The sequence below is a fragment of the Nicotiana tomentosiformis genome, chromosome 9 (assembly GCF_000390325.3).
Source record: "Nicotiana tomentosiformis chromosome 9, ASM39032v3, whole genome shotgun sequence".
NCBI lineage: Eukaryota > Viridiplantae > Streptophyta > Magnoliopsida > Solanales > Solanaceae > Nicotiana > Nicotiana tomentosiformis.
In genome coordinates this window covers 97219542-97233416 of record NC_090820.1, presented here as the reverse complement: position 1 = coordinate 97233416, position 13875 = coordinate 97219542, and the positions used below count along the sequence as shown (strand labels likewise).

Below are 13875 nucleotides of genomic sequence, written 5' to 3'. Positions count from 1 at the left end.
AGTCAACCTATGATCGTGCTACGCTTACAACAGTATCCGAGGCCTCTTTACAATCGACCTCGAATACTGGGGGGCATTAGCCCTCGAATATATCAAATTCTGATGCAAGTTGTTTCGTAACAACAGGTTTCCAATAGGAAAAGTTGTAAGAGCCAAATGGTCAAAACGAACCATGCTCATATAGTTTGCCAGAACCCAGACACGAAACATAAACACATGTATAGTGACTTGCAAAGAAAGTTCTCCTCTTTACCAACATCCTATATCCGAGAAAACTTCCTCTATTTGGAGATTTATTATGCAAACAGAATTGAGATAAACTCAACTACTAAGCCTACGGGCTACTTTTGTTTCGAGTTCGAGCAAGCACTCACTTGACCATTACGCCTACGGGCTACATTACTTCGAGTTCGAATCATTCACTCGACTACTAAGCCTACATGCTACTTTTATTTTGAGTTCGAGCAAGCACTCACTCGACCATTACGCCTACGGGCTACATTACTTCGAGTTCGAATCATTCACTCGACTACTAATCCTACAGGCTACTTTTATTTTATGTTCGAGCAAGCACTCACTCGACCATTACGCCTACGGGCTACATTACTTCGAGTTCGAATCATTTACTCGACTACTAAGCCTACGGGCTACTTTTTCAAGTTCGAGCAAGCACTCACTCGACCATTATGCCTACCAGCTACATTACTTCGAGTTCGAATCATTCACTCGACTACTAAGCCTACGAGCTACTTTTATTCAAATTTGATTAAGCACTCGCTCGATTATAGAGGCTACGAAGTCCAAAATTTGATTAAGTTGTTTAAATCCTTGTGAAAACTTTCATAAGGCATGTATAAAGTCTTCACAAAATAGAAACAAGTCGGAAAAAATTGTCTATATACAAAATTGTCTACATAATTGATTACAACGTAAAAATTAAGGACTAAGCTTCCTGGTCATCCTCAGGAGCGGTCTCTTCTCTTTCGGGCTCCCCCAAGTTCTCGAATCCGCTCTTACTCCCAACATCATCATCATCATTGTCGTCATCATCATCATCGGAAACTAGCGTTTCAGCATCGGCTTTGAGTTCTTTGGCCCTTTTTATCTCTTCGGCAAGGTCGAAACCTCGAGCATGGATCTCCTCGAGGGTCTCTCTCCGAGAAGGACACTTAGCAAGTTTGGCAACCCAATGTGCTCGAGTGTCGGCAGTATCCGCTGCCTCTCTTGCCTCCATTTGAGCAGCCTCGACATCAGCCCGATACATGGCAATGGACTTGTCCGCCATGACTTTCGACGACTCAACCTCCTCCTTGGCCTCAGCAAGCCGTGTTTCAAGCTCCTCGATCCTTTTGGCCTGGGCCGAACCCTTTTTCTTGACGCTTCGAAGCTGAACTTCGGCCGATAATAATTTGGCCAAGATGGTTTCTTTTTATACAGCCGGACGTTCGATAGTCTCCTTCCACCGGTTGCATTCGGCCTTGATTTGATCGACTTCTTCCCGAAGCAACCCGATCTTTTCAACCTTTTGCTGCAGCTGAGACAACGAAGGGTTAGCTTTCACAGTTGGGTCAAACCCATACTCTAATAGAACAAGGCTCACCTGCTTATCCAGTTTGGCCTCTTCTTCTCGAGCCTTGGCCAAATCTGCTTGGAAGCCCTTTATAACCTTTGGCCACAGAGAAGCCTCAGAGCATCTTTTTCCCCCGAGACTTCCTGAAGCTCGACCTCACACTGGATGAGGTCAGATCAAAACTTGCTAATGGCCTACACAGAAGAAAAAACACGAGTCAGGTTTAGAAAGAACGAAGAAACCAAGCTCGGAAAAGAACGAAGAAACCAAGCTCAATAAGGTCATTACCCGAGAAATGAAACATTGGGCCTCTTCTAGGAAAGGAGAAGAGTCGTCGATATCGTAGGCATCATCGACTCCAGCGAAGCAATCCCGAAAAGGATCCCATGCACCAGAGCCTCCGCCCATATCGGGGGTCTTCAATTCTCGAGCTTCTTTTAATGCCTTCTCAGAAAAGATCAGAAGAAAAGGCAAACGACCCACTATCATGGTACCGAGCGAATCGCTCGGGGCACTCTGATCGAGACTCGGGGTATTGGAACCGGCCCCGACCGGTGTGGCCATCATCGGCTCAGAAGGTCTGGTGATCTCGATAGCTTTCGCAGATCGAACCACCAAAGCCGAAGCATTTTCTTCTTCTTCTTCTTCTTCTTATTCTTCTCTCAATCGTTGGACCGAGTCCATCGAAAGAGCGATTTCTTTCCTCTTCACTCTTCGAGTTTTGGACTTGGGGTCCTCAGACCGAGAGACAACCTTTTGCTTTTTATCTTTTCTAGTTTCGGGACTGGAGACTTGTTTCCTTCCTCACCACTCGGAGGTCTTAGAACGGCATCCTTGGTTACGCCTGCAAGAACCCAAGTCAGTAACGAGTGGAGCATAAAAGGCATTTTCGAAAAACATAAGAAGAGACCCTTACCATGATTCTTGGCCTCCTACCCGCCTTTCGCCAAATCACGCCAAGCGCGTTTGGCATAAGAGGAAGTCGAGGCTAACTTCCGAACCCAATCCTCAAGGCCGGGCACTGCTTGTGGCATCCAAGTAGAGACTGTATATCGGAGAAAAATATCAGGTAAAATCAAAGAAAGATACAAAAGCAACACCTTATGAAAATCACTTACGGTCGAAATTCCACTCCTCGGGGAACGGCAGCTTCTCTTCCGAGATAAGGTCGCAGGTCCTCATCCGAATATAGCGGCCCATCCAACCATGATCCTTATCTTCGTCGATGCTCGACATTAAAGCTTTCGATGCCCGACGATGAAGCCTGATTAGACCTCGAAAGATTTGAGGCCGATACAACCGTATAAGGTGATTTAAGGTAAAATCCAGCCCCTCGGCCTTGTTGCAGAAGAAGCGAAGTAAGATTACTATGCGCCATAGAGAAGGATGAATTTGACCGATGGTGACCTGATATCTTTTGCAAAAATCGATGATCACTGGGTCGACGGGACCTAACGTGAAGTGGTAAGTATAAACACTTAAATACCCCTCAACATGAGTGGTGATGCTCTCTTCGGAAGAGGGAATTTGCAACGCAACCTCGGGATCCCAGTTGCAATCTCTCCTCACAGCCTCAAGTTGGCCCTCTGATATCGAGCACGTATACATCAACACATGCTCGCATTGACCCAGCACCGACGGAGGATTTTTGACCCTAAAGTCGATCTTTAGGGTACACGGGCCAGGAACATACTCGTGGTGAGGCGGCTCCACCGGCGCCTTATCGCCGGACGACCGTGATGAGGAGGCTTTCTCCTTCTGAGGTACAGTTTTCGAAGTTTTGGCCATTGATATAAGCGAAAGAAAGGCAAAGGATAAAGAAAGGGTGATGATGCCAAACGCTGGTGTGGATGGCTCTACAAGCGGCGAAATAGAGAGAGAAGGAGTAAGAAAATTTGGAAGAGTGAAGATGTAAAAGTGTAAAAGTGGTAAATGATGAATGAAGGGGTTATTTATAGGCTTTCATCGTGGCGGTTCAATATCAGCGGTGACCGACCACCGTCTGACGTGCATTAAATACTTTGAAAGACAAAATCGATGGGACAACTATCACATATGTCATGATCGAGCCCTATGAAAACGTCAGCTTATAACTCGATCGAACCATATCGATTCTCACCACATCCTTCCTGAGAAACGAGGTGACTATCTGTATACGGTCGAAATAGATTTCGGCCTTCCTACGTTCGATCGAGTTCGAATGGTAAGCAACCGGAGTGGGATTTCAGGATGAGTTCCAAAGACAGTACAAATGAGCCTCGAGTTCCAAAGACTGGTCGAAGAGTCGGCTCGATACTATTATCGAGCCCATGACCAAATCGATCCGCAAGGCGTTGCTTCGAGGTCGGAAATGCGCTACACCCACCCCGAAGGTCGAACTCAAGCCAAAACCGAGGGCTCGACCCAATAACAAGTTCGAGCCAGTATCGAGCTCGCAGGCAAGAGCCGTTACAACCGCACTAAGGGAGAGAATCTTGGCGGAAATCGAGGAAGAGACAATTCATCATGGGTCCTCCACTATATGCTTCATTTTATTATAAATAAAGTAGGATCCCTCTACTATAAGAGGGAGGAATCCTTGTAAGCATAGGGCACCTCATACACTGTAACAAAAGATCACTTCTCAGATTGAAAGATATCTCATTGTACTTGTTTTACCTTATCTTATTCTTTCTTTTTTGCTCACTATTCTCATTCTTATAGTAAGGAATACACATATTTCTATTTCTCTATACGATTTGTATCAAATTGTATCGCATATCCTTAGAACCATACACAAATTTAACGTTATTCGATTTTTCGGGTAAACAATATTACACATGACTTCTGCCCTCAGTAGAAATGAAATCTCAAGTTCAAGAGGTATGCGCTCTCTATTTTATTGTAAGCTTAATTTAATTATAACTTCTATTATAATATTTATTTGATAAATAACTTACTTTTACATTAATGACAATCCCAGGACACAGGATAAAAATATATATATGTGAAATTATTTTGGCACATAAATTTAGAAATCAGATAACATAGAGGACTGTATGAGAGTTGAACTAAATATGTTCCATCAAGTAAGTTGCCTCGTACTATTTGATGAATATAGTCAACTTTGTCGCCCTTTCAAAACACTTAAAATTTTTCTAAATTGTATTAACATGGGGTTACCACTAAGAATGGACAAAGAAACAATTAAACCAAGATATACATTTAAACTCGATTGATCACACATCCATTGGGCTCGGGCATAAACTCACTAGGTATTAACCCAAATAGTCATCCACCCAATCGCTTATGAATATATAATCTATCTATATGACTAGAAAAAATAAATAATGAAGATAACCGGCTTATTTTTGTAAAGATTCCTTTACTGTATGCAATTCTTTCGATATCCACCCAAGTGGTGTATAAGCTCAAGAATAGAGGAATTACATAACAGGCCACCCATTAATTAGTTTAAAATTCTAGATATAACAAAACCCATGGTCCGTTGTCTTCTCTTGGCAGTTGGCAGTGGCTGTTTTAATGACAAGAAGACGAGTATTATATCTCTAAGGGGTGATTTGGTTTGCAAACAAATTATACTAAACTTATAAGATGTAGATTATAAAAGGGAATAAAATAATAATGAGATTGTTTAATGAATATACTTTTTTGTATGTTTGGTTCATTGGATGAAAAATGAAATATACGAAATATTGATAATAAATATGGGTTTATATAGGATAAACTTTTATTTTCAAGTGTAGTCTTGACATTTTTAAAGGATTTTGGGAGAAGAATTTTGAAGAAGGACATTTTTGTTATTTAATTATTTTATCACGGAATTAGCTAATTAGGGGATTGTTATTCCGAATTAGATGTGGTAGTACTAAAATAACACTGCAATAGTACGGTATATATAATCATGGATTTGCTTATACCAGAATAGAAAATTATAATAAAAAATGAAATAAAATAATTTTATTTTTTTATTTCGAAATTTATATCCTTTATTCCTTTGACAAAACCACCTATAAAAGAAGAAAAATTTAAAAGGTATATTCCGAAATTAGAAGGGGAGCATTGGCAAGGGCGGAGGGAGGGTGTTATTTCATGTTCGGACGAACCCAATAATTTTTTGCTTAGACCCTTAAGTTGTACTAGAAAATTTATTAAATATGTATAAACACTTAGTTGCGAACCGAGTAACTAACGAGCTATGAGTTCGGTTGTAACTTCAGAACCCATAGACTTTAAATCCTGATTTCGCCTCTGAGCATTGGAGCAATAATAAGTTATTTTTGTGTGACTTATAAGCCACGAGTTTAAGCCGTAGAAACAGTCACTAGTACTTGCATTAGGATTAGCAATCTACATCACACCCTTTGGACTGCGACCTTTTCTCGAACTTTGAGTGAACGTGAGATACTTTGTGTACCGAGCTACCATCAAAGGTACCCAACATACACACACTCAAAGTGTATTTAATGTAAGACGTGAGCTTGTTAGGTTAAGATATCAAGAGGACGTGAGCGTGTTTGGTTAAGATCTCATTGAATTGTTATAATATCTTGGAGGGATGACGACTACTGGCGGACCCACCTGGTGTCAAGCGGGTTAAATTGAACTCGCTTCATCAAAATATAATATTGTGTATATGTATAAATTAGAATTAAAACTGCATAAATTTTGTATAAATATTTTATTTGAACCCACTTGACAACTATTATTTTACGACTAAAATTATATACTTCTAAGATTGAACCCGTGCACAAAGTCCCGGGTCCACCACCGTAATATTGAAGAGAAAGGATCATTTTGGATAGGGCATTGAATGGATTCTGTCTTTTGCTATATGTGAATTCTCTTGTCAAATCATTATCATCCTAGTCATGTCTCCCTTTATAAGATACTCTTTTTGTCTTAAAAATAAGAGTAGATTTCGACTACAAAAAGATAACACAAATTTGGTCTTTTATGAATTTGGTATGCTGTTTTGTCTTATTTTATAGTATTTGACTAAATACGAAACATGTAAAATTTACGAAATTTTAAAAACTTTTGATATGTAATGTAAATCAAAATACTGCAGAGTACAAAAAATTTCCTTTTAATTGAGTGGCGTTGAGAGTTCGACATATCTTTTTATTTTAACTTTATCATTTTTTTCTCTCCTTATAAAAGAATAAAGTTTTAGTCTCAACAAGTTATGTCATTAAGAAATGAAAATGCTACTATTAAATAATTTACAAAAAATATATATATCATTCTTGTAATTGGGATATGTTAAAAAGAATGAAAAAGGATGGAAATAGAGCAAATTTATCCTTATTTTAAGTTTGGTCCCAAACATGCCCTTATGGATAGTAGATTGGTTTAGATTTGCCTCTCAATTATAGGAAATAGAACAAATTTGTCATCCGTTTGAATTTGGACCCAAATATGCCATAGTGGACCAGCTCATATTTGCCCCTCACATAAATTGTACAGAGGTATTTATTTAAAACTTGTTAGATGCAATTTACCTATTAAGAATTACATAAAATACTATAAAATGACAAATTTGCACTAGTAACTAGCGAGAACTTAGTGCACTAGACTTTTTCCTGCCATCGTGCATAGCGGGAGCTTAATATATCGGACTGCCCTTTCACTAATAACTAAAAACTCGAGACTGAGAAATTAACGAGTTGTGGTAAAGTTAAAAAATGTATAAAAATCATAGAGACACAATGTCACCGAAATTGATAGTCCAAAGAAGATTTATTATTATTACATTAAACCTCGCTGTCTAATCAGTTTAGGGAAAAATAATGGGACTTTGTTTGGACTCTGTCCCTCTCAAACTTCACTTACAAGATCTTGAATCTTGTAACAACCTTTTCAAGAAAAATGGGATTAAGTCTTAATTGCAATGTTAAACTTATTTTCGGTTCCTTGTTTGTCGCAATTTTTCTTTTTGGTTCAGCTAAAGATTCATATGTCATTATAACTTATAAAGATAAGCTGGAGATATATAAATTTTTTGAATTTAGAGGATCTTTCATTTGCTTAGAAATACTCCATTTATATTTTAAAAAAAGGGGGGTCCATCAAAACTCTAAATTTTGGTCGATAGCATCAATTTCTTAACCTTTTAAAGACAAAAAATTAATAATTAAAAATTAAATAAAAATCATTGTTAATTACAATATAATTAAAATGATTTAAACAAATATATTAAAAATATAATCAAAGTTGTGATTCTCTAAATAATAATAGTGCCAGATCAAACCAGGCAAACAAAATAATATACTTTTTAGTATTAAGGTAAAATAAAGAGAAATATTTATTTTTAGCCGTTCCCAAAAATAATAGCCGATAATATATATATATATATATATATATATATATATATATATATATATATATATATATATATATATATATACAAACATATATTTATACACTTTTTCGCTAACGAATATAATTACTTTCAACCACCCGACTAATTTTGTATTTTGCCTTAAAATAAATTTAACAAAAGCAGATTGGATGTAGGGTAAGAACTTGATTGATGGATCTACTAATCAAATTGACTCTTCACCATTTCCATGTGCTAACATGCTTTGCATTATTGGTCTATTACTCTAAAAATAATGCTATTAGTCTTTAATTAATTGAAAAAAAAAACATGTCCACCATAATTCATTCCCATGTGAAGTATGACGTAGCAGCTTTTATCAACAACAACAACAATAAATTTAGTATGAAGTCAAGCGAAAATAATATGTATATAAATTTTACTCCTATCTTGTAAAGGTAGAAAAATTATTTTCGATAAATTTTGAGTAAAGTATAATCATAACTTTTTTTTTTTATTTTATAAAAGAAATACGATAGCGTTAAAGCAATCTAAGCCAAAAAGAACAAAAATTAGTAATAGAAATGGAATAAGAAAATATGAGAATAATACTAATGTTACTGATTTGGATTCAAAAAAAAGCTTTCCACCTGAAATGTCAAAAATAACCTTCTCTCTTCCGCCGCCCACCGAACAAAAAGTATCACGATTTACGCATTTAAAAGCGGTTTGCCTTTCGCTTCTATGTATGCTCGTTCATCTGTTCTTTACTAGAAATACAGCTTCCGTATAATTTCTACCTAACAACTGTTCGACGAATTGCCGCTGAGAGAGAGAGAAGAAAGGGGAAAGACGTTAGAAAGAAGCAGAGGTGAATTGATCTATGCAAACGAAGGATTCATCGATCAAATTATTGGGACGATTAGTGGAGTTAATAATAATAATAATTGATCTTCAGGGTTATGATTATGAGCAGCGATTTTGATAAGCAGCTACATTCTTCTTCTTCTTCTACTAATCTCAGCCGCTTCATTGCCGGCCTTCTTCTTTTCATGCTTTATCATTCCTTCCAATTAATCTCCAATTTCTTGCTTCCTATACACCCTTAAAATCCCCAACTCAAACTGCAGCTTTTTTTTCTTCTCGGTTTTCAATCACATTCTCTATATTCTTCGGATTCACGTCATCGTTTTTGTTTCATGGAACTCAAAGCAGATGATTCTGGCTCAAATTCTTTCCTTGACGGTTAGTTCTTTATGTTTGAGGAATTATGGGATACGGTTAATTCTTGAATGATTACTGTGTTTGTTTTGATTTTACTGAATATAATAGACAAAAAACAATTAGAATGCCAGAACAGAGCTATTATCATTGTAAACCGTAAATTCAAGGCCACCTTTTTTATCCATCTTGCTGAGTATGCTGAATTACTGCGGCTGGACATTCAGCCATTTTATTGTATCTCTACTTGATCAATTTCATTATTTCATATATCAACTTGGTTACTTTAATGATGGCTGAATGTAGTTCTAAGTGCTCCTACTTTGGAGGCATTAGTGCAGTTTATTGAACTTTACCTTATAAAAAAGAAGTGCAGTTTATTTGAACTTTGATCTTCAGCTTTGTAGTTGAGCCTTTCAAGCACTAAGTTTGCCTCCTCTCTTGGAAGTTAACTGTGTGGGGTTCAGTTCGTTTGACACTCTACCATAAGCTTATGCTTTTTCTTCGTTTGGAAGCTTAATGTTTGACTGGAGGCGTTATATATATCCATGCCACCTGAAGAGTGTAGATATGTTGTATGGTGCTTCAAATGATTTCTCAATTGACAGCAGATATCTGATCTGATCTTATCCTTTTTTTTGGTTAACTAGGCACTTTACAACCCCGCTTAGGGAGGCCACATGGCTCAGCTCCATCAGTAATTGTAATTGGTGGAGGTATCTCAGGGGTAGCGGCTGCACGTTTCCTTCAGAATGCTTCTTTTAAGGTGAGGATACTCATGACTTTAAACCCCTTTCACATTCTGATTTATTTCGTGCTAATTAAGTTGGTTTATATTTATGCAGGTGCTCTTGCTGGAGTCACGGGATAGACTTGGTGGTCGCATACACACTGACTACTCGTTTGGTTGTCCAGTTGATATGGGAGCTTCATGGTGAGTACCAGTAATCTTTTCCTCTCCAATTCTCTATCCAGAACTAGATGTTTATTCCTGTTATTCAAGTTGCATCTCAGGCTCCACGGAGTGTGTAATGAAAATCCTTTGGCTCCATTGATTCGGCGTTTGGGGCTTACTATGTATCGAACTAGTGGTGACAACTCAGTGCTGTATGACCATGATTTGGAAAGGTAAATTGGATTTTGCACATTTAGTTACAAACTGATTTTGCCATGTCTTAGTGGACATTTTCCCTTTTGTTAAAACACCCTCTTTCTTACTCTCTCTGCCTGTATATGTATCTCAGTGAGGGGGTGGCTCCGGATCTGTTAGTTACACATCAAATTTAGGCTTCAGATTTTCAAGTCCCGTATCTGTCCCTATTCTGATGCAACCACTCAGAAATCAGAACTAAAAATCTGTTAGCTTGTTCTCGAATTGTCGTTCTAGTTTTTTCCTGCGAGAAAGTATCTTGTGGTTCGTTATACTCTGAGATTCACAATAAGAAAAAAAAAACAGACTTATAGTTCGCCTAAAAGACTTGTTACTTGCTTTGTACATCTCTCAGTGCGCTAATTTTGAAGCATGCGGTGTCTGCTAGATTTTTGCCTATAGTCTTTTTGTTTTTGTGTAAATTAACTAGAGATGTTATTCCATCATTCAGGAACTTGATTGTGTTTTCTTTCTTTTTAAAGTTGCATGCTGTTTGACATGGACGGTCATCAAGTTCCTCAAAACACAGTTTCTTTAGTTGGAGATGCATTCAAGAAAATCCTCACTGAGGTTGGATTTGCTCTGAATTTATTTCACCAAGTGCCATTCCTTTTGAGATTTTTATAAAGTCGCAAATGAATGATAACATGTATCTGTTAATGCAGACTGAGAAAGTAAGAAATGAGTATAGTCATGATCTATCGGTTCTTCAAGCAATATCTATTGTATTGGACAGGCATCCTGAGCTAAGGTATGGGGAAAGTGCCTCTCTTATGATCAATTTATGTTTATTTTTTAAATGCAGAATCTGGTTATATTTACTTATCTGATATGCTGCAGGCAAGAAGGAATCTCTCATGAAGTATTACAGTGGTACATATGCAGAATGGAGGCTTGGTTTGCTGCTGATGCAGACACGATCTCTCTGAAAACCTGGGATCAGGCAAGTATTTCATTGTTTTATTTACTTTCTTGGTATTATAAGTTTCTTGGGTGATTATTCTCCCTTGTTATTGAAACTTTTTGGCTTATGCTATTTGAGCTTTGCATCATGCCTTTTACTGACATGACTATATTTGCTTGAATTAAAATCTTATTTCAAGATATAAATTTGACATGCAGCATAAGATGTAAACTTTAAGGCGCTGACTTCCAAAAATGTAGATTTTGACTAATATGTGCATCTAAAAAATCTTTCTTACTGTGCCCAATCCCCAAAGACGATATTCCTCATCCGAATGGGGCAAGGCTCTAACTGGTGGGACCGATAATGCAATAAGTAAAAAAACTGTCAAGTGCCTTTGGAAGATGAAGGCACAACTCGTGTTGTTATATTTATCTGTTTCTGAGATCTACATTTTTCCACAATTGGACAATTTGGTCCCATTTTACATTAAATGGTTTAAATTACCGCCATTAGGATATGATTGATGAAATAATTGTCCCTAGATGTGTAATATTGACATTGTTTATTTTGTGTGCAGGAGCAAGTTCTTACGGGTGGTCATGGATTAATGGTGCAGGGTTATTACCCGGTGGTAGAGGCATTGTCAAACGATATTGACATCCGTTTGAATCACAGGTATGCTTGGGGTTCTGTGAAATTTGAAATATTGTTCTTTGTTCCTATAGCTTGTCATGCTGTTGGCTTTTAACATTAGTGTAGCACTTTCCTGTGCTTTTACCCCTAGACGAAAGCCCTGGGGGAAGCTATGATGCAGCTTTTCTGCAGTACATTTTTAAGAATTTCTCAACACTCCCACGGCCCCACCAAAATCCCAGCCCAATCCTCAAGTATTTTCAAGTATTGATTGTGGAAAAAATATGAGACAAATATAATTTTATTTTTTGTCAGTAATTTCGTATCTTAATTTACCTAGAATTTACTTTCTAGGTCATGTCTGCAATTCTAATTTATCCATCGATCTACATTACTAGGGTTAAGAGGATTACAAATGGGTATAACAAGGTGATGGTTACAGTTGAGGATGGGAGGAATTTTGTTGCGGATGCTGCTATAATAACTGTGCCTGTTGGAGTCCTCAAAGCCAACTTAATTGAGTTCAAACCAGAATTGCCAGAATGGAAGCTTTCTGCAATAGCAGATCTTGGTGTGGGCAACGAAAACAAGATTGCATTACGATTTGATAACGTATTTTGGCCAAATGTTGAATTGTTAGGCATTGTTGCACCCACCTCTTATGCTTGTGGTTATTTTCTTAACCTCCACAAGGCAACAGGGCATCGAGTCCTTGTCTATATGGCTGCTGGAAGACTTGCTTATGACGTCGAGAAATTATCAGACAGTGATGCTGCTGATTTTGCTATGCGGCAGCTGAAGAAAATGTTTCCTAATGCACCTGCCCCTGTGAGTAATTCATGCTCCTACATAATTCTACTACCTTTTTTACTGCTGCATGCATTCTTAGTTACTAAAAGATGGATTGGAAGTTTAAAGTGTTTGTTCTTCTATTTGTGAGTGCACACTTAACTTTGCATAATGTAATCACAGCTTCTTTTTTCGTTTACATTTCCTTGAACCCAAACGGGAAATAAGATGAGGAAGCATATCCATCTAGCACTCTATTAATTTCCTTTTTCGATGCTAAAATATTCTAAATTTACTAAAAAGAAATTGGTCTACACTTCCTTTTGTTGATCACCAGCAAGTGAGCAGATGAATCTGTTTGTCTAACACAATTACTTAACCCAGGAGGAAATAGTGGATAAATTGGTCTCTTTGACAATGCTAACAATGAAGCACGTACAAACTTTTTCCGTTTGATAGCTATTGACCTGATATGGCTATATATCTGGTACTATGTACAGGTTCAGTATCTTGTATCACGCTGGGGAACAGATCCCGACTCCCTAGGATGTTATTCGTATGATCTGGTTGGAAAGCCAACGGATGTATATGATAGGCTTCGAGCACCCTTAGGTAATCTATTCTTTGGAGGCGAAGCCGTCTGTATGGATGACCATCAAGGGTCCGTGCATGGTGCCTATTCTGCTGGAATCATAGCTGCTGAAGATTGCTGCCGGCATCTCATTAAGAGACTTGGAAGTCTTGAAATGGTTCAGCTTATTTCCTCTCGGGAAGAAATTCTCAAAGCCGCAGTTCCCCTCCAGATTTCCAGGATGTAACAATCTTGCAACGATATTAAAGATTGTTTAATTAGGTGTGAACGTCTTTTAGTTTCTCTATTTTTTCCCCCTCAAGGAACCTAAATTAATAAGTAATGTGTTCTAATGCATTGTCATTTCATTAAGCTGCATTAATTGAATTTGTTATTTTCCATTTGCAAGTTCAAGTGCTTAAATTAATAGCTATATTGACTTATAGTATGTTTCATGTAGTTTTCAAATATATATAAATTTATTCAAAAAAATCAAGTGTGTTGACGGTCGGATCCCTTCACATAAATTCGGACAGAAGAAGTATATAAAAATGATGTGATGGACTTAGCCTACATGGCAGGGATGTTTGGGCCATCAACAGTGGGGACCCGACTACTCCAATCCAAGGAAGCGAACCCATGTGATTTGGTCTATATGGGCTAAGCCCATCTCTCTTTTTGTGTTTTTTTTTTTCCTTTCTAAATCTTCATT

The 13875-nt window shown here is 37.6% G+C and overlaps 1 protein-coding gene across 2 annotated transcripts; it reads left to right on the top strand.

Annotated features, from left to right (window-relative positions):
- Positions 1 to 8628: 8628 nt before the first annotated feature.
- Positions 8629 to 13571, top strand: LOC104107681 (polyamine oxidase 5-like). Of its 2 annotated transcripts, XM_033659076.2 has the most exons (10): positions 8629 to 9137; positions 9764 to 9879; positions 9959 to 10047; positions 10128 to 10241; positions 10746 to 10833; positions 10929 to 11014; positions 11104 to 11206; positions 11748 to 11845; positions 12202 to 12631; positions 13093 to 13571. In XM_033659076.2, the coding sequence occupies exons 1-10, from the start codon at positions 9092 to 9094 to the stop codon at positions 13408 to 13410; spliced, it is 1488 nt and encodes a 495-aa protein (XP_033514967.1). In that variant the 5' UTR covers positions 8629 to 9091; the 3' UTR covers positions 13411 to 13571. The 2 variants fall into 2 exon arrangements, with proteins under 2 accessions (XP_033514967.1, XP_070041885.1); XM_070185784.1 differs by lacking the exons at positions 8629 to 9137; positions 9764 to 9879 and having other exon boundaries at positions 10117 to 10241.
- The last annotated feature ends 304 nt before the right edge of the window (positions 13572 to 13875 follow it).